Genomic DNA, 24,435 nt, shown 5'->3' with positions numbered 1-24,435 from the left:
CCCGGGACCCTTCTGGTGGTCCCGGTACAATACCGGTGACCCCAAAACTTGTCCCGACGGCCGAAATAGCACTTCCTATATATAATTCTTTAACTCTGGACCATTCCGGAACTCCTCGGGACGTCCGGGATCTCATCCGGGACTCCGAACAACATTCGGGTTACTGCATATACATATCCCTACAACCCTAGCGTCACCGAACCTTAAGTGTGTAGACCCTACGGGTTCGGGAGACATGTAGACATGACCGAGATCGCTCTCCGGTCAATAACCAACAGCGGGATCTGGATACCCATGTTGGTTCCCACATGCTCCTCGATGATCCCATCGGATGAACCACGATGTCGAGGATTCAAGCAACCCCGTATACAATTTCGTTCGTCAATCGGTATGTTACTTGCCCGAGATTCGATCGTCGGTATCCCAATACCTCGTTCAATCTCGTTACCGGCAAGTCACTTTACTCGTACCGTAATGCATGATCCCGTGACCAGACACTTGGTCACTTTGAGCTCATAATGATGATGCATTACCGAGTGGGCCCAGTGATACCTCTCCGTCATATGGAGTGACAAATCCCAGTCTTGATCCGTGCAACCCAACAGACACTTTCGGAGATACCCGTAGTATACCTTTATAGTCACCCAGTTACGTTGTGACGTTTGGTACACCCAAAGCACTCCTACGGTATCCGGGAGTTACACGATCTCATGGTCTAAGGAAAAGATACTTGACATTGGAAAACTCTAGCAAACAAACTATATAATCTTGTGCTATGTTTAGGATTGGGTCTTGTCCATCACATCATTCTCCTAATGATTTGATCTCGTTATCAATGACATCCAATGTCCATAGTCAGGAAACCATGACTATCTGTTGATCAACGAGCTAGTCAACTAGAGGCTTACTAGGGACATGTTGGTGTCTATTATTCACACATGTATTACGATTTCCGGATAACACAATTATAGCATGAATAAAGACAATTATCATGAACAAGGAAATATAATAATAATGCTTTTATTATTGCCTCTAGGGCATATTTCCAACAGTCTCCCACTTGCACTAGAGTCAATAATCTAGTTACATTGTGATGAATCGGGCACCCATGGAATTCTGGTGTTGATCATGTTTTGCTCTAGGGAGAGGTTTAGTCAATGGATCTGCTACATTCAGGTTCGTATGTACTTTACAAATATCTATGTCTCCATCTTGAACATTTTCACGAATGGAGTTGAAGCGACGCTTGATGTGCCTTGTCTTCTTGTGAAACCTGGGCTCCTTGGCAAGTGCAATAGCTCCAGTGCTGTCACAGAAGAGCTTGATCGGCCCCGACGCATTGGGTATGACTCCTAGGTCGGTGATGAACTCCTTCACCCAAATTGCTTCATGCGCTGCCTCTGAGGCTGCCATGTACTCCGCTTCACATGTAGATCCCGCCACGATGGTCTGCTTGCAACTGCACCAGCTTACTGCCCCACCATTCAAAATATACACGTATCCGGTTTGTGACTTGGAGTCATCCAGATCTGTGTCGAAGCTAGCATCGACGTAACCCTTTACGACGAGCTCTTCGTCACCTCCATAAACGAGAAACATTTCCTTAGTCCTTTTCAGGTACTTCAGGATATTCTTGACCGTTGTCCAGTGTTCCTTGCCGGGATTACTTTGGTACCTTCCTACCAAACTTACGGCAAGGTTTACATCAGGTCTGGTACATAGCATGGCATACATAATAGAACCTATGGCTGAGGCATAGGGGATGACACTCATCTCTTCTATATCTTCTGCCGTGGTCGGACATTGAGCTGAGCTCAATTTCACACCTTGCAACACAGGCAAGAACCCCTGCTTAGACTGGTCCATATTGAACTTCTTCAATATCTTATCAAGGTATGTGCTTTGTGAAAGACCTATGAGGCGTCTTGATCTATCTCTATGGATCTTGATGCCTAATATATAAGTAGCTTCTCCAAGGTCCTTCATTGAAAAACTCTTATTCAAGTAGGCCTTAATGCTGTCCAAAAGTTCTATATCATTTCCCATCGAAAGTATGTCATCTACATATAATATGAGAAATGCTACAGAGCTCCCACTCACTTTCTTGTAAACGCAGGCTTCTCCATAAGTCTGCGTAAACCCAAACGCTTTGATCATCTCATCAAAGCGAATGTTCCAACTCCGAGATGCTTGCACCAGCCCATAAATCGAGCGTTGGAGCTTGCATACCTTGTCACCATACTTAGGATCGACAAAACCCTCCGGCTGCATCATATACAATTCTTCCTTAAGGAAACCATTAAGGAATGCTGTTTTGACGTCCATTTGCCATATTTCATAATCATAGAATGCGGCAATTGCTAACATGATTCGGACGGACTTCAGCTTCGCTACCGGTGAGAAAGTCTCATCGTAGTCAACCCCTTGAACTTGTCGATAACCCTTAGCGACAAGCCGAGCTTTATAGATGGTCACATTACCATCCGCGTCTGTCTTCTTCTTAAAGATCCATTTATTTTCTATGGCTCGCCGCTCTACGGGCAAGTCAGTCAAAGTCCATACTTCGTTTTCATACATGGATCCTATCTCGGATTTCATGGCTTCCAGCCATTTGTCGGAATCCGGGCCCGCCATCGCTTCTTCATAGTTCGAAGGTTCACCGTTGTCTAACAACATGATTTCCAAGACAGGGTTGCCGTACCAATCTGGTGCGGAACGTGTCCTTGTGGACCTTCGAATTTCAGTAGGAGCTTGATCAGAAGTATCTTGATCATCATCATTTACTTCCTCTCTAGTCGGTGCAGGCACCTCAGGAACATTTTCTTGAGTTGCGCTATTTTCCGGTTCAAGAGGTAATACTTCATCAAGTTCTACTTTCCTCCCAGTTACTTCTTTCGAGAGAAACTCCTTCTCTAGAAAGGATCCATTCTTGGCAACAAAGATCTTGCCTTCGGATCTGAGGTAGAAGGTATACCCAATAGTTTCTTTAGGGTATCCTATGAAGACGCATTTTTCCGACTTGGGTTCGAGCTTTTTAGGTTGAAGTTTCTTGACATAAGCATCGCATCCCCAAACTTTTAGAAACGACAGCTTAGGTTTCTTCCCAAACCATAATTCATACGGTGTCGTCTCAACGGATTTTGACGGAGCCCTATTTAAAGTGAATGCGGCAGTCTCTAAAGCATAGCCCCAAAAAGATAGCGGTAAATCGGTAAGAGACATCATAGAGCGCACCATATCTAATAGAGTGCGATTACGACGTTCGGACACACCATTACGCTGAGGTGTTCCAGGCGGCGTGAGTTGTGAAACTATTCCACATTTTCTTAAGTGTGTGCCAAACTCGTGACTCAAGTATTCTCCTCCACGATCTGATCGCGGGAACTTGATTTTCCTGTCACGTTGATTCTCAACCTCACTCTGAAATTCCTTGAACTTTTCAAAGGTCTCAAACTTGTGTTTCATTAAGTAGACATACCCATATCTACTCAAGTCATCAGTGAGGGTGAGAACATAACGATAGCCACCACGAGCCTCAACACTCATTGGACCGCACACATCAGTATGTATGATTTCCAATAAGTTGGTTGCTCGCTCCATTGTTCCTGAGAACGGAGTCTTGGTCATTTTACCCATGAGGCATGGTTCGCACGTGTCAAATGATTCGTAATCAAGAGACTCTAAAAGCCCATCAGCATGGAGCTTCTTCATGCGTTTGACACCTATGTGACCAAGGCGGCAGTGCCACAAGTATGTGGGACTATCATTATCAATCTTACATCTTTTGGTACTCACACTATGAACATGTGTAGCATTACGCTCGAGATTCATTAAGAATAAACCATTCACCATCGGAGCATGACCATAAAACATATCTCTCATATAAATAGAACAACCATTATTCTCGGATTTAAATGAGTAGCCATCTCGAATTAAATGAGATCCTGATACAATGTTCATGATCAGAGCTGGCACTAAATAACAATTATTAAGGTTTAAAACTAATCCCGAAGGTAAATGTAGAGGTAGCGTGCCAACGGCGATCACATTGACCTTGGAACCATTCCCGACGCGCATCGTCACCTCGTCCTTCGCCAGTCTCCGCTTATTCCGCAGCTCCTGCTTTGAGTTACAAATGTGAGCAACTGCACCGGTATCAAATACCCAGGAGCTACTACGAGTACTGGTAAGGTACACATCAATTACATGTATATCACATATACCTTTCGTTTTGCCGGCCTTCTTGTCTGCTAAGTATTTGGGGCAGTTCCGCTTCCAGTGACCACTTCCCTTGCAATAAAAGCACTCAGTCTCGGGCTTGGGTCCATTCTTTGGCTTCTTCCCGGCAGCTTGCTTGCCGGGCGCGGCAACTCCCTTGCCGTCCTTCTTGAAGGCTTTCTTACCCTTGCCCTTCTTGAACTTAGTGGTTTTATTCACCATCAACACTTGATGTTCCTTTTTGACTTCTACCTCTGCTGATTTCAGCATTGCAAATACTTCAGGAATGGTCTTTTCCATCCCATGCATATTGAAGTTCATCACAAAGCTCTTGTAGCTCAATGGAAGCGACTGAAGGATTCTGTCAATGACCGCGTCATCCGGGAGATTAACTCCCAGCTGAGTCAAGCGGTTATGCAACCCAGACATAGTGAGTATGTGCTCACTGACAGAACTGTTTTTTCCTCCATCTTACAGCTGAAGAACTTGTCGGAGACTTGATATCTCTCGACCCGGGCATGAGCTTGGAAAACCATTTTCAGCTCTTCGAACATCTCATATGCTCCGTGTCTCTCAAAACGCTTTTGGAGCCCCGGCTCTAAGCTGTAAAGCATGCCGCACTGAACGAGGGAGTAGTCATCGGTACGTGCCTGCCAAGCGTTCATAACGTCTTGTTCTGCAGGGAGAACAGGTGCGTCACCTAGCGGTGCTTGTAGGACATAATCTTTCTTGGCAGCTATGAGGATGATCCTCAGGTTCCGGACCCAGTCCATGTAGTTGCTGCCATCGTCTTTCAGCTTGGTTTTCTCTAGGAACGCGTTGAAGTTGAGGACTACGTTGGCCATTTGATCTACAAGACATATTGTAAAAAAAATTAGACTAAGTACATGATAATTAAGTTCATCTAATCAAATTATTCAATGAACTCCCACTTAGATAGACATCCCTCCTGTAATCTAAGTATAACATGATCCGAGTTAACTAGGCCGTGTCCGATCATCACGTGAGACGGACTAGTCAACATCGGTGAACATCTTCATGTTGATCGTATCTTCTATACGACTCATGCTCGAACTTTCGGTCTTCTGTGTTCCGAGGCCATGTCTGTACATGCTAGGCTCGTCAAGTCAACCTAAGTGTTTGCATGTGTAAATCTGTCTTACACCCGCTGTATGTGAACGTTAGAATCTAACACCCAATCATCACGTGGTGCTTCGAAACAACGAACTGTCGCAACGGTGCACAATTAGGGGGAACACTTTCTTGAAATTATTATGAGGGATCATCTTATTTACTACCGTCGTTCTAAGTAAACAAGATGCAGAAACATGATAAACATCACATGCAATCAAACAATAATAGTGACATGATATGGCCAATATCACATAGCTCCTTTGATCTCCATCTTGGGGCTCCATGATCATCTTGTCACCGGCATGACACCATGATCTCCATCATCATGATCTCCATCATCGTGTCTCCATGAAGTTTCTCGCCAACTATTACTTCTACTACTACGGCTAACGCGTTTAGCAATAAAGTAAAGTAATTTACATGGCGTTTCTCAATGACACGCAGGTCATACAAAAAATAAAGACAACTCCTATGGCTCCTGCCGGTTGTCATACTCATCGACATGCAAGTCGTGATTCCTATTACAATAGCATGAACATCTCATACATCACATATATATCATTCATCATTCATCACAACTTTGGCCATATCACATCACAGAACACTTGCTGCAAAAACAAGTTAGACATCCTCTAATTGTTGTTGCAAGTTTTACGTGGCTGCAAGAGGGTTCTAGCAAGAACGTTTTCTTACCTACGTGAAAGCCACAACGTGATTTGTCAACTTCTATTTACCCTTCATAAGGACCCTTTTCATCGAATCCGCTCCAACTAAAGTGGGAGAGACAGCCACCCGCCAGCCACCTTATGCAACTTGTGCATGTTAGTCGGTGGAACCGGTCTCACGTAAGCGTACGTGTAAGGTTGGTCCGGGCCGCTTCATCCCACAATACTGTTGAAGCAAGATAAGACTAGTAGCGGCAAGAAAGTTGACAACATCAACGCCCACAACAAATTGTGTTCTACTCGTGCAAGAGAACTACGCATAGACCTAGCTCATGATGCCACTGTTGGGGAACGTTGCAGAAAACAAAAAAAATTCCTACGGTTTCACCAAGATCCATCTAGGAGTTCATCTAGCAACGAGTGATCGGATTGCATCTACATACCTTTGTAGATCACGCGCGGAAGCATTCAAAGAACGGGGATGAGGAAGGCGTACTCGACGTGATCCAAATCACCGGAGATCCTAGCGCCGAACGGACGGCACCTCCGCGTTCAACACACGTACGGTCAGCGTAACGTATCCTCCTTCTTGATCCAGCAAGGGGGAAGGAGAGGTTGAGCAAGATGGCTCCAGCAGCAGCACGACGGCGTGGTGGTGATGGAGCTGCAGTACTCCGGCAGGGCTTTGCCAAGCTCTATGGAGGAGGAGGAGGTGTTGGAGAGGGAGAGGGAGGCACCAAAGGCAAAGGTAAGAAGTCCTCCATCCCCCCCCACTATATATAGGGGGGCCTAGGGGGGCGCCGGGCCTAGGAGATGCAATCTCCTAGGGGGGGCGGCGGCCAAGGGGTGGGGGGCTTGCCCCCCAAGCAAGGGGGCGCCCCCTTTAGGGTTTCCCCCACCCTAGGCGCATGGGCCCTAGGGGAAGTGGCGCCCCAGCCCACTTTGGGCTGGATCCCTTCCCACTTCAGCCCATGGGGCCCTCCGGGATAGGTGGCCCCACCCGGTGGACCCCCGGGACCCTTCCGGTGGTCCCGGTACAATACTGGTGACCCCGAAACTTGTCCCGACGGCCGAAATAGCACTTCCTATATATAATTCTTTACCTCCGGACCATTCCGGAACTCCTCGTGACGTCCGGGATCTCATCCGGGACTCTGAACAACATTCGGGTTACTGCATATACATATCCCTACAACCCTAGCGTCACCGAACCTTAAGTGTGTAGACCCTACGGGTTCGGGAGACATGTAGACATGACCGAGATCGACTCTCCGGTCAATAACCAACAGCGGGATCTGGATACCCATGTTGGCTCCCACATGCTCCTCGATGATCTCATCGGATGAACCACGATGTCGAGGATTCAAGCAACCCCGTATACAATTCCCTTTGTCAATCGGTATGTTACTTGCCCGAGATTCGATCGTCGGTATCCCAATACCTCGTTCAATCTCGTTACCGGCAAGTCACTTTACTCGTACCGTAATGCATGATCCCGTGACCAGACACTTGGTCACTTTGAGCTCATAATGATGATGCATTACCGAGTGGGCCCAGTGATACCTCTCCGTCATACGGAGTGACAAATCCAGTCTTGATCCGTGTCAACCCAACAGACACTTTCGGAGATACCCGTAGTATACCTTTATAGTCACCCAGTTACGTTGTGACGTTTGGTACCACCCAAAGCACTCCTACGGTATCCGGGAGTTACACGATCTCATGGTCTAAGGAAAAGATACTTGACATTGGAAAACTCTAGCAAACGAACTATACGATCTTGTGCTATGTTTAGGATTGGGTCTTGTCCATTACATCATTCTCCTAATGATGTGATCTCGTTATCAATGACATCCAATGTCCATAGTCAGGAAACCATGACTATCTATTGATCAACGAGCTAGTCAACTAGAGGCTTACTAGGGACATGTTGGTGTCTATTATTCACACATGTATTACGATTTCCGGATAACACAATTATAGCATGAATAAAGACAATTATCATGAACAAGGAAATATAATAATAATGCTTTTATTATTGCCTCTAGGGCATATTTCCAACAGATGCAGATGAGGACAACAACGTGATCACAGGTACACTTCAAGTATGCTCACACAACGCATTCACTTTATTTGATACCGGTGCTACACATTCATTTATATCCTCAAAATTTATCGATAGTCATGGATTAGAAAGTACCCCTTTAAGGAAAAGGATACATGTGGAATCTCCGATGACAGAAGTAATAGCCAAGAACATTTGTGTTGCATATCCTATAGTAATAAAAGGGCAAGAATTTTTGGTTGATTTAATAGTACTAGATATGCATGATTTTGATATTATACTGGGCATGGATTGGCTGGCTAAGAATCAAGCGAACATAGACTGTCAGATAAAGCGAGTGATAATTCAGGTACCTGGTCAGCGTAAAATCATTTATCAAGCGAAGCATAAAACTTTTGACTGCTCGTTTAGCATGAATTTAGAAGTGAAAGAAAAGGATATCAAAGAAATACCAGTCGTACGAAATTTTCCTGATGTTTTTCCAAGTGAATTACCTAGATTACCACCGGACCGAGAAATTGAATTTAGTATAGACTTGACTCCGGGTACTGCTCCTATCTCAAAGAGTCCGTACAGAATGTCACCTGCCGAACTAAAGGAGTTGAAGAGGCAGATTAAGGAGCTAGAAGAAAAACAATTCATTCGACCTAGCATGTCACCATGGGGCGCTCCGGTGTTGTTTGTGAAAAAGAAGGATGGGAGTTGGCGACTTTGTGTGGATTATCGGGAGCTAAACAAGGTAACTATTAAGAACCGATATCCATTACCAAGAATTGATGATTTGTTCGATCAATTACAAGGGTCTCGAGTATTTTCAAAGATTGATTTGCAGTCAGGATATCATCAGTTAAAAATAAAGGATGGAGATATTCCAAAAACAGCGTTCCGCACAAGATATGGACATTATGAGTATGTTGTTATGCCATTCGGATTAACAAATGCTCCTGCGGCCTTCATGGATTTGATGAACCGAGTGTTCAGACCATTTTTGGATCAGTTTGTAGTTGTATTTATTGATGATATTTTGATTTATTCAAAGAGAGAAGAAGAGCATGCTCAACACCTAGAAATAGTTCTTCAGACATTAAGGAAGCATAAATTATATGCAAAACTGAAGAAATGTGATTTCTGGTTAAATAAGGTGACTTTTCTAGGACACATTATTTCAGGGGAAGGAATATCACCAGATCCAACAAAAATTCAGGCAATAGTAGATTGGAAGAGGCCAACCACCGTTACATAAATAAGAAGTTTCTTGGGATTAGCAGGTTATTACAGAAGATTTATTGAAGGCTTTGCACAGCTAGCAGCACCTTTGACATAGCTCACTCGCAAAGGGACAAAGTTTATTTGGGATGAAAAATGTGAAGAAAACTTCCAAGAATTAAAGCGACGATTGGTGACGGCCCCTGTTTTAGCAGTGCCAATCAGTGGAATTGTATTTACTATATTCTGTGATGCTTCAAAAATAGGCTTGGGTTGTGTGCTTATGCAAAACAATAAGGTAATTGCTTATGCTTCTTGACAGCTAAAGACACATGAGAAAAATTTTCCGACTCGTGATTTGGAATTGGGTGCTGTCATCTTTGCATTAAAAATATGGAGGCATTATTTGTATGGAGAACGCTGTGAAATTTATACAGATCATAAGAGCCTGAAATACATATTCACCCAGAAGGAATTAAACATGTGACAACGAAGGTGGTTAGAGTTACTTAAGGATTATGATATCAACATAAATTACCATCCAGGTAAAGCTAACGTTGTGGCTGATGCACTTAGTAGAAAGAATGTTTGCAACATGGCATGTCTAATTACTACACAAAGAGACATTTTGAGGGACATGGAGAAATTGGGCATAGAAGTATATGTACGTGATTCAACTAGCATTGTTATGGCATTACAAGTCAAGCCTGATCTGCAAGACAAAATCCGGATGAAACAAATGGATGATCCATTTCTTTTGAACCTCCGAAAGGGGATAGAACAAGGAAAGCCATCGGAGTTTCTAAGAAGTGATGGGTCTGTATGGCTGAGAAACCGCATATGTGTCCCTGACCAGTCAGATTTAAAGTTGGAAATTATGCAAGAGGCACACTCCACACCATACACCGTACACCCAGGAAGCACAAAGATGTATCATGACATTAAAGGAAATTTTTGGTGGCCCAATATGAAGAGAGAAATAGCAAAATTTGTTTTAGAATGTCCAATATGTCAACGGGTAAAGGTAGACCATCAAAAACCAGCCGGTCTTCTACAACCTTTAAAAATCCCGACTTGGAAATGGGAAGAAATTAGTATAGATTTTGTCACGGGACTACCTCGAACTTCTGCAGGATACGATGCTATATGGGTCATAGTAGATAGATTGACCAAAGTGGCACAATTTATCCCGGTAAAGAAAACATTTTCTCTTGAAAAATTAGCTAAATTATACATCAAGGAGATAGTTGCTAATTATGGAGTTCCTGTTGACATTACATCCGATCGAGATCCAAGGTTTGTCTCAAGATTTTGGAAAAGTTTACATAAGGCATTGGGAACAAAGTTAAATTTTAGTACGGCATATCATCCTCAATCCGATGGACAGTCAGAACGAGTTATACAAATATTGGAGGATATGCTACGAGCAAGTGTGTTAGACTTCAAGGAAAAATGGGATGAATCACTTCCTCTGGTAAAATTCGCATACAATAATAGTTATCAGTCAAGTATTAAAATGGCTCCTTATGAAGCATTATATGGCAAGAGGTGTCGCTCTCCAATCTGCTGGGAAGAAATAGGAGAAAGGAAATATCTAGGCCCAGATTTGGTTCAACAGGCCGAGGAGAAATTACAAATTATTCGTGAGCACCTAAAGGCAGCACAAAGTCGACAAAAGACTCAAGCGGATAAAAAGCGCAGCGAAGTTGAGTTTAAGGCAGGAGACTTTGTCTATCTGAAAGTTTCTCCAAAGAAAGGGACAAGACGTTTTGGCCTACGTGGAAAATTAAGTCCAAGATATGTCGGGCCATTTCAAATCATTAATGAAGTTGGAGCTGTCGCTTACCGTCTGGAATTACCCCCAAATTTATCCGGGATACACAATGTGTTCCATGTATCCACTTTAAAGAAGTATGAACTCCCACCAAAAACTGTAGAATTACCACTCACGGAGCTGCAGCCGGATCTATTCTATGAAGAGCACCCAATAAAGATTTTGGATGTGAAAGATAGGGTAATGAGAAAAAGGACCATACGGTTTGTAAAAGTCCAGTGGAGCAACCATACAGAAGAGGAGGCGACATGGGAAAAAGAATATGATCTACGCACATGTTTTCCGCATCTCCAGTTTACGGGTAATTAAATTTCGAGGACGAAATTTCTATAAGTAGGGGAGGATGTAATGCCTGTGTTTATTAGAAATAATAAGGTTTTGGTATTTGATAATTAACAGAAATTAGCACACGCTAGAGTAATAATTATCAGCGTAATTAGATAAAATCAATCATTGGCAATCATTGGTTAGTACTAACTAAGAGTAGTCAACTAAATTCCTTAATGTGGAAGGATATGCATTAGAGGAACATGGTGGTAGAGCCTTCGGGTAGGAGGTCCACGTGTGGGTGTGGTACAAGATATTTTGCACCTCAAGCTTGCACTTATCTGTAGCATTTAATGCTCTATTTAGTCAGCTAGGCACGTGTTATGTAAAAGTACAAGCAGCTGTAAAATCTAGGGACACCGAGGCTGTTGATATTTTTGAGTTACAGTGATCCAGCTCCATCCCCTACACCCTACCATGCCTATAAATAGAGGAGCAAGAGCACGTTGTAGTACTCATCCCAGCATACAAACCAGTTCACTAGCTAGCTTTGCATGGAGTAGAATCACTGATCGGCAAGAGCCCTCGGAGGAAGTAGCGAGTCAGCGAGTCAGGCAAGCATGCGTTCCATCTAGCCTTTCTAGCTGTCCTATTCCTTGTTTTGTCTCACTGTTCATGCCATGCTCTATAGCCAGTAGTACTTCTGAAGCTCTATAATGTGCACTGTTCGTGTGATTTGATCATTGTACATCTCTTGAAACTAGCATGCATACCACAGTACTACTTTTTGGTTTATGATCACGGTGGAGAAATCCTTGGTACATGCATGTGAGCACATAGATTAATGGCTCATGCATGGATGGTTGTTTCTGTGGAAAGCCTAGAGATATTTATCTTGGTCTTGCATGTATTTCCTTTTGCTAATCCTTGTCTAGTAAATTTTATAAAAATCTGGTATCATGACGGCAAATGTATTGTACCGGTCACAGTTCAGGTATGGGACTATCTGAGTTCTCCGCTAAGAACGACACTCGTTCGGAAGTGTGTCGATGATGGATCCGTAGGAGCGATCGACACTAGTAAGTCGAGTGGTTAGTTCTTGGGGGAATAAAGAGCTCTGCTCTACTAGCGCCTGTGTGGTTCTAGTCGATACTATCAACGTCGGAGTACCCCTCTTAAGAGCGTAAAAGTGTGAAATTTCACCCCTGTGACTCCCTGGTTGGGAAGCTTGCAGTCATATGTGATGCCAGTTATTTCTTTTCTTTTCTTTAAATTAATCTACATTATCTTCCTCTGCCAACAAACTCATTCTATACAACTAACCCCTTTGTTTTTGTCACTTTTGCCTTGAGAAGTTCCTTTTGGTACATGTATGCTTGCTGAGTATGAGATCATACTCATTCTTGCTATTGTTGTTGATTTTGCAGAAGTAGCAAATGATGGATGTGCTAATGAAAATGATGAACAGTAGGAGTAGCTCTACGGGTTGGGAATAAATAAAGAAGTTGCATGTATCATGACCTTTGTAATAGCTAGTAATGAATAAAGTTGGCTCTTGTGCATACTGGAATTTTTTGTTTACTAGCCTAACATGCTTATAAACTTGAGATTTATAAGCATGTGGCGATTGTCACAGCTAAGACTCACTTGGGGCGTGACAGGTACGGATACTTGCCCGAGATTCGATCGTCGGTATCCCGATACTTTGTTCAATCTCGTTACCGGCAAGTCTCTTTACTCGTTCCGTAACACATCATCCCGTGATCAACTCCTTGGTCACATTGTGCACATTATGATGATGTCCTACCGAGTGGGCCCAGAGATACCTCTCCATTTACACGGAGTGACAAATCCCAGTCTCGATTCGTGCCAACCCAACAGACACTTTCGGAGATACCTATAGTGTACCTTTATAGCCACCCAGTTACGTTGTGACGTTTGGCACACCCAAAGCACTCCTACGGTATCCGGGAGTTGCACAATCTCATGGTCTAAGGAAATGATACTTGACATTAGAAAAGCTTTAGCATACGAACTACACGATCTTGTGCTAGGCTTAGGATTGGGTCTTGTCCATCACATCATTCTCCTAATGATGTGATCCCGTTATCAACGACATCCAATGTCCATGGTCAGGAAACCGTAACCATCTATTGAATCAACGAGCTAGTCAACTAGAGGCTTACTAGGGACATGGTGTTGTCTATGTATCCACACATGTATCTGAGTTTCATATCAATACAATTCTAGCATGGATAATAAACGATTATCATGAACAATGAAATATGATATAATAATAACTAATTTATTATTGCCTCTAGGGCATATTTCCAACATACTTCCCTCCGGGAGGGGAAATCATCACCATCGTCATCACCAACGCTCCTCTCATCGGGAGAGGGCAATCTCCATCAACATCTTCACTAGCACCATCTCATCTCCAAACCCTAGTTCATCTCTTGTATCCAATTCTTGTCTCAAAGTCTGGGATTGGTGCTAGTAGGTTGCTAGTAGTGTTGATTACTCCTTGTAGTTGATGCTAGTTGGTTTATTTGGTGGAAGATCATATGTTCAGATCCTATATGCATATTATTACCCCTCTGATTATGAACATGAATATGCTTTGTGAGTAATTACGTTCGTTCCTGAGGACAAGGGAGAAGTCTTGCTATTAGTAGTCATGTGAATTTGGTATTCGTTTGATATTTTGATAAGATGTATGTTGTCTAGCCTCTAGTGGTGTTATGTGAACGTCGACTACATAACACGTCATCATTATTTGGGCCTAGAGGAAAGCATTTGGAAGTAATAAGTAGATGATGGGTTGCTAGAGTCACAGAAGCTTAAACCCTAGTTTATGCGTTGCTTCATAAGGGGCTGATTTGGATCCATACGTTTCATGCTATGGTTAGGTTTACCTCAATACTTTTGTTGTAGTTGCGGATGCTTGCAATAGAGGTTAATCATAAGTGGGATGCTTGTTCAAGTAAGAACAGCACCCAAGCACCGGTCCACCCACATATCAAATTATCAAAGTATCGAACGCAAATCATATGAACGTGATGAAAACTAGCTTGACGATATTCCCATGTGTCCTCGGGAGCGCTTTTCCTATTATAAGAATTTGTTCTGGCTTGTCCTTTGCTACAAAAGGATTGGGCCACCTTGCTGCACTTTATTTACTTTTGTTACTTGTTGCTCGTTACAATCTATCTTATCACAAAACTATCTGTTACCACTTATTTCGGTACTTGCAGAGAATACCTTGCTGAAAACCGCTTATCATTTCCTTCTGCTCCTCGTTAGGTTCGACACTCTTACTTATCGAAAGGACTACGATAGATCCCCTATACTTGTGGGTCATCATCGGTCCGCTGTGGAGGCGAGCGACAGTGGCTTGGCGGCGGAAGTTGCGGGTGCAGGCGAGGGCGTGCACGGCGGATCTGGCCTAGCAGCGCTCGTGGGCTATGCTGCTCCTTCGGCGGCGACTTCGAGTGGTGCCATGGGCCTGCTTCGTCAGAGGGGATTGGAGGATGTTGGGTCTGACGCTGCCGGGTCTTGCCGGCGGATTGGTCGTTGTGCGTGGATCTTGTTCCTACTTCAAGGATCCACGTCGAGTGGTGGTGGTTCTGCCGACGAAGCGGGAGGTGCTGCGGCTGGTAGGTCACTGAGAGCCGGTGGACGTCGACCATGGGGATTGTGTGCTGTGCAGTGCTTTGGATCTGCTCGGATTCGGAGGTGTGGTGGAGCTCTGGGCGAAAGTCCAGCCCCGACCTTGGGTCGGTGCCGGCAACGGCGGCGCCATGGCGTCGTTCCCCTTCTTGAAGGCGTTGCTGTGGCGCTCCATTGCATGACTCTCCGGGAGAAACCTCTAGCTTCGGATGGTCGAAGCGGGTGATGACGGCGGCTACGTCGTTTCCTTCTTTGAGGCATCGCCTTGGAGAGTCAACATACTGCAGTTTGCACGGATCTATTCGTCGTCAGGGACAGTGGACGTCGGGGCGGCGGCTCCGAGTGGTTTCTGATTGTGCGTCGAGATGGCGATCTCGGGAACAATGTGAGTTGCAACTCTATGAGGTGGGGCTCTATCTCGACATTGGTTGGGTGGCATCCTTGTCCCGCTTGGGCGGTAGGGGTGTCGGCTCGGTCGATGCGCCCTAGAGGGGGCGGTCTGACTTTACGTCGGGGCGGCGGCCCCGGATGTGGTGCGACGTTCGTGGTCTGCGAGCGGTTGCCCCGGGCAGCGTGGGCTGCAGGCAGGGTTGTGCGGCGTTGCTGCTCGAGCGGAGCGGTGGTATGTCGGGGCGGCGGCCCCGGAAGGCGGTGCCGGTTGATTGCGCTGGGCGCGACAGAGCGGTGGATGTCAGGGTGGCGGCCCCGAGAGAATCACTGTGGCGACCAGACTTCTGTGACAACGATGATGGTGGGAGCGATGTCGGTGACGCGGCAATGGTTGCGATAGTCGGCTCTTCTCCGGCGTGTCCACGGTATTGTCTTGGTTTGTTTGCTGCTGTGGAGTCGAAGCCGCGGCGGCGGGGGCCTATGGTATACGATGACTGGCTGCAGGTGGCTCTTTCGGCGATCTTCCGTGGCGACAGCCGTGCCTGGTTCTGAGTTCTCTGTCAGAGTCGGAGCTGCGTTGTCTGGCCGTAGATCGACATGTTGTCGATTAGGGTGGGCTTTGCCCTGTGTGTTTCAGTCTTTGGGAGTGGGCTTGGCCCTTGTTGTTCTGGTTTTTGCTCGGTTTTCCGTAATTAACTGGGCAATTCTTTTCTGCTTAATCAATAGTTGAGGCAATTTTTGCCTCCGTTTTGAAAAAAAATAAATAGAAAACACAAGAAATTGGTGAAAGAGGAGGTGAAAAAAACCCGTGGCCTATCAACTTCTTCTTTAGGAGTAGAGATTTTTTGAACCCAAATAGAAAACACAAGAAATTATTTAACTGGCACTACAAGGAAGTAGAAAGCTGATTGATTTACGAGGAAAATAGTGTAGAGCGGTAATGAATACCAAATAAAAAAAGAAACTAAGTACGTGGTCGGCAGGATTCGAACCTGGTGTGTTTCAGTCTTTGGGAGTGGGCTTGGCCCTTGTTGTTCTGGTTTTTGCTCGGTTTTCCGTAATTAACTGGGCAATTCTTTTCTGCTTAATCAATAGTTGAGGCAATTTTTGCCTCCGTTTTGAAAAAAAATAAATAGAAAACACAAGAAATTGGTGAAAGAGGAGGTGAAAAAAACCCGTGGCCTATCAACTTCTTCTTTAGGAGTAGAGATTTTTTGAACCCAAATAGAAAACACAAGAAATTATTTAACTGGCACTACAAGGAAGTAGAAAGCTGATTGATTTACGAGGAAAATAGTGTAGAGCGGTAATGAATACCAAATAAAAAAAGAAACTAAGTACGTGGTCGGCAGGATTCGAACCTGCGCGGGCAAAGCCCACATGATTTCTAGTCATGCCCGATAACCACTCCGGCACGACCACTGTTTGGTGCTGATACCATTTTCTATCTTCCATAGCCAAAACATCTGAAATTCAGTCAGCCATCGACCAAAAAATGGGATGCTGTTCTATAAAAAAACGACACTGACAGAGCATCCAGAGACACTGATGAGTAGCATCGAGATCGAGTCTGTGAGGTTGTAGCAGTATCTAGCTGCCCAAAAAGCTCCTCAGATTTTGAATCATTTGAATACTGCGCCCGACGTGTGTCCTTTTCTCTTCTTGAAGCGAGGACCTGATGCCTGCCACTGCAGCCGCATCGGCGGCATGCGTGCGTGCGTGCAGGAGGGAGGGAGGGAGGAGACCGCCGTGTTGACCGCAGCCGCCCATGCCTTGGCCGCGTCTGCGTGCATGGCCACTAAATTATTCTACGGGTCGGGGACAGACAGCGGTCACGGGCTCGCCCCGTCGCGCCAACCGTAGGCGCGGCACGTGCCGCGCACCCCATTGTATAACCACACCTCCGCCACTTGCTTCTTCAAAAAAAAAAAAATCCGTTTTACCCTTTTACCCGCTGTATATACTCTGCGTAACCGAAAGTGCCCTTCTCAGCTCAAGTGAACAATAAAATCCAACAGAAAAAATTGGATATTTTTTACGGCAACGTTAGACGAACCTTTTCAACGCTTGCAAAGTCCCATCATGAAACGATATCCGTCGAATTCGTGGCAAAAAAAAAAACAGTCCATGATTTTGTTTTTATACCATGACTTCCACAAATGTTATTTTGTGATGAAAATTTGCAAGCATGTACAATGTTTGTCAAACGTTGGCATGGGCTTTTTCGGATTTTACTGTCCACCGAGCTCATATGAGCTGGAGTTCGGTTTATCCGCTTTCCCCCATAACCTTTTATAAGACGTTTTTAGAGTCCATTATACTGTCAAAAAACATCTCAAGTTATAGATGGAGTGTTTTTTTGTACCATGCGGGATTTCGACTAAAACCTCAAATCTTTGGTTTGCTTCGAGGTATCCTTCCAACCTACAAGACGGATCGTTTTTGACCCTGGTTCTGCATGCCTTATCAGTTGATCACCTTCAAATGTTGGAGCGAACATAAATTTATTTTCAAGAGGGCAGTGCATCAGAGAGACCGAGTGAGGGAGAATAAGATTTTACAATGCAACCAATTCTTTACTAGTAGAACCCAGGGTTAGCCCTTGGGTTGGTCTCATTTTTTTTACACATGGAGTGTTTTCTGTATCATGGAGGATTTTGACTAAAACCTCAAATCTTTGGTTTGCTTCGAGGTATCCTTCCAACCTACAAGACGGGTCGTTTTTTACCCTGGTTCTGCATGCCTTATCAGTTGATCACCTTCAAATGTTGGAGCAAACATAAATTTATTTTCAGGAGGGCAGTGCATCAGAGAGACCGAGTGAGGGAGAATAAGATTTTACAATGCAGCCAATTCTTTACTAGTAGAACCCAGGGTTAGCCCTTGGGTTGGTCTCATTTTTTTTTACACATGAAGTGTTTTCTGTATCATGGAGGATTTTGACTAAAACCTCAAATCTTTGGTTTGCTTCGAGGTATCCTTCCAACCTACAAGACGGATCGTTTTTTACCCTGGTTCTGCATGCCTTATCAGTTGATCACCTTCAAATGTTGGAGCAAACATAAATTTATTTTCAGGAGGGCAGTGCATCAGAGAGACCGAGTGAGGGAGAATAAGATTTTACAATGCAGCCAATTCTTTACTAGTAGAACCCAGGGTTAGCCCTTGGGTTGGTCTCATTTTTTTTACACATGGAGTGTTTTCTGTATCATGGAGGATTTTGACTAAAACCTCAAATCTTTGGTTTGCTTTGAGGTATCCTTCCAACCTACAAGACGAATCGTTTTTTTACCCTGGTTCTGCATGCCTTATCGGTTGATCACCTTCAAATGTTGGAGCGAACATAAATTTATTTTCAGGAGGGCAGTGCATCAGAGAGACCGGGTGAGGGAGAATAAGATTTTACAATGCAGCCAATTCTTTACTAGAATCCAGGGCACTCCATATAAAAGGCACAAATTACTTTGAAAATTTATCTTTGCCCTTGGGTCCTTGTATAAACCACATTGCATCATTGTTTTATGTTTGATGCAACGATGGGTCCTCTAGGACCCTTCTATCATTCATGAAAGAACCTTAGTACTTTTACAATAAGGGAGGCGGTTACAACTTTGGTTCGGCTCAAAGATGGCGTGTAGTTGCAACTATAGAGGTCTTCTCGTGTCAAGTGGTTCGTCCCTAAACGACGGCGAGCCTGAATTTGAGTGGAAGGTGCATCGGATCCTATTGTGATTCTATCTTATGTTATCGAGTCCAGGAGGCCTGTTTTGGCTCTGGGGTGCATATGCTCCCTGATGAACAGCAAATTCAAAAAAATAGTAAATAATTCTTTTTAGATGTTTTTGTTAGTGTAACAAGTATGCTTGACATTTTTCATGCGAAACGGGATGATGGTACTTCGTCGGTGAAAAAAATAAGTGTAATATTTAGAGGTAACATTTGTCGTTCCACGTGTTTTTATTTGCAAAATACTTAAGCATTCCTCCTAAAAATTTGCAGGTAGCGCTTTAGTGTGACAACAAACGCATCTATTTTTTTTCCAAAATTTTTGACATTTGCAAAAAAACATTTTGGGTGGACAGGAGCATATGCTCCCAAGAGTCAAACCGGATTTCCGCTAGAGTCCTCCTTTTAAAAGCCATAATCTACTTTTCAATTCTATGTTTCCCTCGAGGTCCTTATGTAGGAGTACATTGTATCATCGCTTGCTGTTTCTTGCCGTGTGGACCCTTAGATGCCCTTCCATCATTCAAAATAATAAAAAAAGAGTAAAAAAAATGTGGAGGCTGGTATAATTTTTTCAGCTTGGACTATTACCTGTTGTTTTGTCATCGTCCGTAAATATGGTCTAGGTATTTCAAATCGGGATCGTGAAAAAGAAAGAGCATATTTCTTTTTGCGAATAAAAAAAAGAAAGAAAGAAAGAAAGAGTACTTCAAAAGGAACATTTGGAAAAAGGGGTGCTTCAAATGAAGCGATCGAAAAGAAATAAAGAGCATTTCAAAAGGATCATTTGAATAAAAGGGGGCACTTCAAATGGGGGATGAGTACGAAACTTCATAGGCGGGAGCGTTACGGATGAAGACGTAGGGGTTCGAGTAAAATCCGGCCGCCCCGAAAAAGCAAAACAAAACAAAACATATTTCAAAATCCAAAATCCACACCGCCCATCTTTCTCCACACGTCTCAGTCACTCCGCTCCCCACCCCCCCCACCCCCCCCCCCCCCCCCCCCCCCCCCCCCTTTCGCTTCCGCTCCCCACCTCGCCGCCGCCGCCGCCATGGCGGTCCCGTGCCGTCTCCTCCTCCTCCCGCCCGTCCTCCTCCTCCTCGTCGTACTCCCGCTGGCATCCACCTCCTCCTCCGCCGCCGGCGACCACGCGGCCCTCCTCGCGCTCAAGGGCGCCGTCACCGGCGACCCCGCCTCCGTCCTCTCCTCCTGGTCCTCCTCCGACCCCGACCACTGCCATTGGCGCGGGGTCACCTGCCACCCCGCCTCCTCGGCCGTCGCCGCCATCGACCTCCCCGCGGCCTCGCTCTCCGGCGCCCTCCCCGCCCTCCTCCCGCCGCGCCTCCTCCGCCTCGACCTCTCCGGCAACAACTTCTCCGGCCCCATCCCCGCCGCCTACCTCGCGTCCCCGACCCTCCGCGCCCTCAACCTCACCTCCAACCGCCTCTCGGGGCCCATACCCTTCCCGCCCTCCTCCAACTCCTCCTCCTCCTCCTCGCCGCCCTGCCCCGCGCTCGCCCACCTCCGCCTCGCCGGCAACTTCCTCGTCGGCGAAATCCCCTCCGCGGTGGACCAATGCCGCGGCCTCCGCGTCCTCGACGTCTCCCGCAACGTCCTCGAGGGCGCCCTCCCGCGCGCCCTCGGCCGCCTCGCCGCCCTCCGCGTCCTCGACGTCTCCCGCAACAGCCTCACCGACAGGATCCCCCCGGAGCTCGGCAACTGCCGGGACCTCGCCGTGCTCGTGCTCACCAACCTCACTTCGTCTGCCGGGGACCAGCCGGAGTTCAACGCCTTCCTCGGCGGGCTACCTCCGGAGGTGGTCACCAACCCAGCGCTGGAGGTTCTCTGGGCACCAAGGGCCAACTTCGACGGCCGGCTGCCGAGGTACAGGAACGGTTCCTGCCGCCTCCGGGCGGTCAACCTTGGGCAGAACTATATTGGTGGTCCAGTGCCCAAATGGCTTGGGGAGTGTGGGGACTTGGCATTTCTTGATCTGAGCTCCAACAGCTTGCAGGGTTCCATGCCTGCTGAGTTGAGGATAGGGTGTATGCAGTACCTCAATGTCAGCCAGAACTTACTGTCAGGGCCGCTCCTTTCGCCCGTTGAGGGCAAATGCTCAAGCCGTTTGATCGGTGATGATGTTGTAATTCAGTACTATGAGGGATTGGTTGGGCTTGCGTTGATCGGTAACCCTTTTGGGTCTGTGCTTGGGGACATTAGCAATGCTGCTCTCCATGATTTCAGCAACAATGGCTTTAGCGGGGCGTTACCATCTCTTAACTTGCATCTGGTTGGAAATTACTCCTATGGCTTGCTGCTCAACAGCAATATGTTCAACAGCACGCTTTCTGGTGGGTTTTTCGGGTTCTGCAAGGGTGCAAATGGGGTAGCAGTCAATTTGAGTGGCAATCGGTTGTCGGGCAGTCTCGATATGCTGTCAAGCTGTACATCTCTTCAAAGTTTCGAGGCTGGCTACAACAAGTTCAATGGGTCAATATCTCCTGGAATTGGTGACCTGCATTTGCTGCGTGTCCTGGTCTTGAGTACAAACAATTTATCAGGCGAGGTCCCTGTGCGGTTTGGTGATTTGGCTGCTCTGGAGGTTCTGGATTTATCAAAAAATTCTGTGGCAGGTATCCTGCCATCACATTTAGCTGATGCATCAAGCCTTAAAGTAGTGATGCTTGACCACAACAGGCTCTCAGGAAGCATCCCTCCCAGTTTCAGTGAACTGGCTCAACTGTCGGTGTTTGATGTCTCGTTCAACAACCTATCAGGTGACATTCCCTATCTAAGGCACTCTGCTGACTGCGGTTTCTTTGTTGGCAATCCCCTGCTGTCCCGGTGTCTGGGTCCAAATGCATCTGCACCATCATCAGTATCAACCAATCACCAGAAATGGACTCAAAGATTGGGTGGCCACATGACCAAATCCAAGTATCTGGTGGTAATTATAGCTGCGTCTGCAACTGCTCTAGTGTCTTTTGTTGTTGCAGTCCTCCTCTTCTTTGTGTGTGAGAGAAGGAAAAGAGCAAAAATTGAAAATTTTAAGAAGAAAGCGGTAGTAACATTTGCTGATGCTCCTGCTGAGATTAACTATGACAGCATTATCCAAGCAACAAGTAACTTCAGTATCCAGAACCTGATTGGTACTGGTGGTTTTGGTGCTACCTACAAGGCTGAGCTGGCTCCTGGTTATCTTGTAGCAGTGAAGAGGCTAGCCATGGGGCGTTTCCAAGGTCTCCAGCAGTTTGATGCAGAAATCGCAACTCTTGGAAGAATTCGGCACAAGAATCTCGTTACACTTATTGGGTACCACATTGGAGAATCGGACACTTTCCTGATCTACAACTATCTCCCCGGTGGCAACCTTGAGAGCTTTATACATGAGATGGGTAGCAGACAAGTGTCCTGGGCTGAGGTTTACACCATAGCCATGGATGTTGCACAGGCCCTGGCTTTCCTTCACGGCTCCTGCACACCTCGGATCATTCACCGAGACATCAAGCCTAGCAATATTCTGCTGGATGAGGATCTGAATGCGTACTTGTCAGATTTTGGTTTGGCGAGATTGATGGAAGTTACACAAACACACGCCACAACTGATGTTGCTGGGACCTTTGGCTATGTTGCACCTGAATATGCGACCACCTGCAGAGTCTCCGACAAGTCTGACGTTTACAGTTTTGGAGTTGTTCTTCTAGAGTTGATGTCAGGCAAGAGGTCCTTGGATCCCTCGTTCTCACAGTTTGGCGATGGTTTTACGATCGTAGCATGGGGAAGGATGCTGATGCAGGAAGAGCGCACCAGTGAATTCTTCTCTCCGGGACTATGGGATACATCGCCAAAGGACAGATTGACTGAGATGCTAAAGATCGCTATATCGTGCACCTCAGAGTCACTAGCGGTTCGGCTATCAATGAGGCAGGTTGCAGCAAGGTTGAAGCAATTGAGGAATGACCAATGAACACTGAACAGTCGGCAGTTTAAAGATGATGATTCTTATGTCTTCAGTGGTCTCTTTGGGTTCACCGTCGAGGTATGGATTTTCTTCTTTGTTTCGTGTCCTTTTTATGCTGAGCCAAGGTCACACAATCAGGTTTTCCTGCAGTGTTCCTTCTAGTCATCATATTCCCCCCATGTGCATATTTTTACCAAACATTAAAAGGAGGATCAGTTTCACATGAACTGGAATGACTGAACATTCCTTCTTCATACTGAACAGCTGTTTAAATAAAAATTGTTTCTCTGTTAACTTCTTATCCAAGAGTCATGTTTAGAGCATTACTAGTAGAGCCCTCAAACCCTCAAACCTCTAAAAATAACTGTTTTTTTACAGTTTTCGTCGAAAAAAAGCCGTAGACTAGAACCCCTTAACCCTCAAACCCTCAATTTTTTTTAAAGGTCCAACCCTCAAACCCTCTCTCAATCCTCAAAGGTAAGGGTTGGGGAGCAAAACCTATCCCAACCCTCATTTGGCGGTTATACTCGCGCGGGAGGGAAAAATCCTCCCAACTCCCGCGTCCACGCCCGCGACCGCCGCTGCTAGTCGCCCCCGTCGCCGGCGGCCGCCCCGTCGACCTCCCGCGCGCAACGACAACGTCGTTCATGGGGAATATTCCGTTATAAGGGTTGGGTTTGAGGGTTCTAATCTTTGCCCCTGTTTTTCAACCTGTAAAAGTGCACAAAAAGATCAATTTTTGGACCCTTAAAACGCTAGTGAGGGTTTGAGGGTTTGAGGGTTCTACTAGTAATGCTCTTAGATTGGTAATTCCTGGTCATTGAAACTGGTGGCATGCCTGCTGGAATCAGAACACCTACCAGATTGGTTGAAATTATCGTGTTTTGGAAACAAAACGAAACAAAACTCATCCACCTACCAGATTGACTCCTTGCTTGTATCGTACATGCTATTGATGCCTAGTTTGGCCGCAGATATTCAGTTGAGCAGATTTTGTTTGGCTTGAGTTGCATCACGAAACCCTGATCTTTGTTTTTCTTTCCGTTTCAGTTTTGGCTGCGAATGTTCATCTTTGAGAAGACAATCAAAGCTGGGGTGATATCGGATTTCAATCAAGAGTGGTTCATTAATTTTAGATCAATTGTCAAGATTTGCAGTATCTTTTTTGTTGATGGTGAGATCATTATCTTAATTGTATATAGTGGCAAGTAGTTCTAGCTGAGATAACTTGTGTTAGTTCTAAACCCAACGGCATTACAATGATTTTTCACTAATGTGGGCTGCTGCTGCGCTG

At 45.5% G+C, this 24,435-nt stretch overlaps 1 protein-coding gene and 1 non-coding gene across 2 annotated transcripts; one reads left to right on the top strand and one right to left on the bottom strand.

The window, feature by feature from the left end:
* Positions 1–16,791: 16,791 nt before the first annotated feature.
* On the bottom strand, positions 16,792–16,873 carry TRNAS-AGA. Its single transcript has one exon. It is a non-coding gene; the product is annotated as a tRNA-Ser (tRNA).
* Positions 16,874–20,223: 3,350 nt separating this feature from the next.
* Positions 20,224–24,415, top strand: LOC125542694 (LRR receptor-like serine/threonine-protein kinase RPK2). Its single transcript, XM_048705834.1, has 2 exons — positions 20,224–23,219; positions 24,192–24,415. Exon 1 carries the CDS (start codon positions 20,232–20,234, stop codon positions 23,145–23,147), a length of 2,916 nt encoding a protein of 971 aa, XP_048561791.1. The 5' UTR covers positions 20,224–20,231; the 3' UTR covers positions 23,148–23,219; positions 24,192–24,415.
* The last annotated feature ends 20 nt before the right edge of the window (positions 24,416–24,435 follow it).

This window comes from Triticum urartu, chromosome 3 (genome assembly GCF_003073215.2).
Source record: "Triticum urartu cultivar G1812 chromosome 3, Tu2.1, whole genome shotgun sequence".
Classification (NCBI taxonomy): domain Eukaryota; kingdom Viridiplantae; phylum Streptophyta; class Magnoliopsida; order Poales; family Poaceae; genus Triticum; species Triticum urartu.
Note: the sequence above shows the minus strand (reverse complement) of the source record. Positions and strands in the feature narration are given on the sequence as shown.

What these genes read in the sequence shown, in the direction of transcription:
- LOC125542694 (XM_048705834.1), top strand. Translation starts at nt 20,232, where the DNA reads ATGGCGGTCCCGTGCCGTCTCCTCCTCCTCCCGCCCGTCCTCCTCCTC.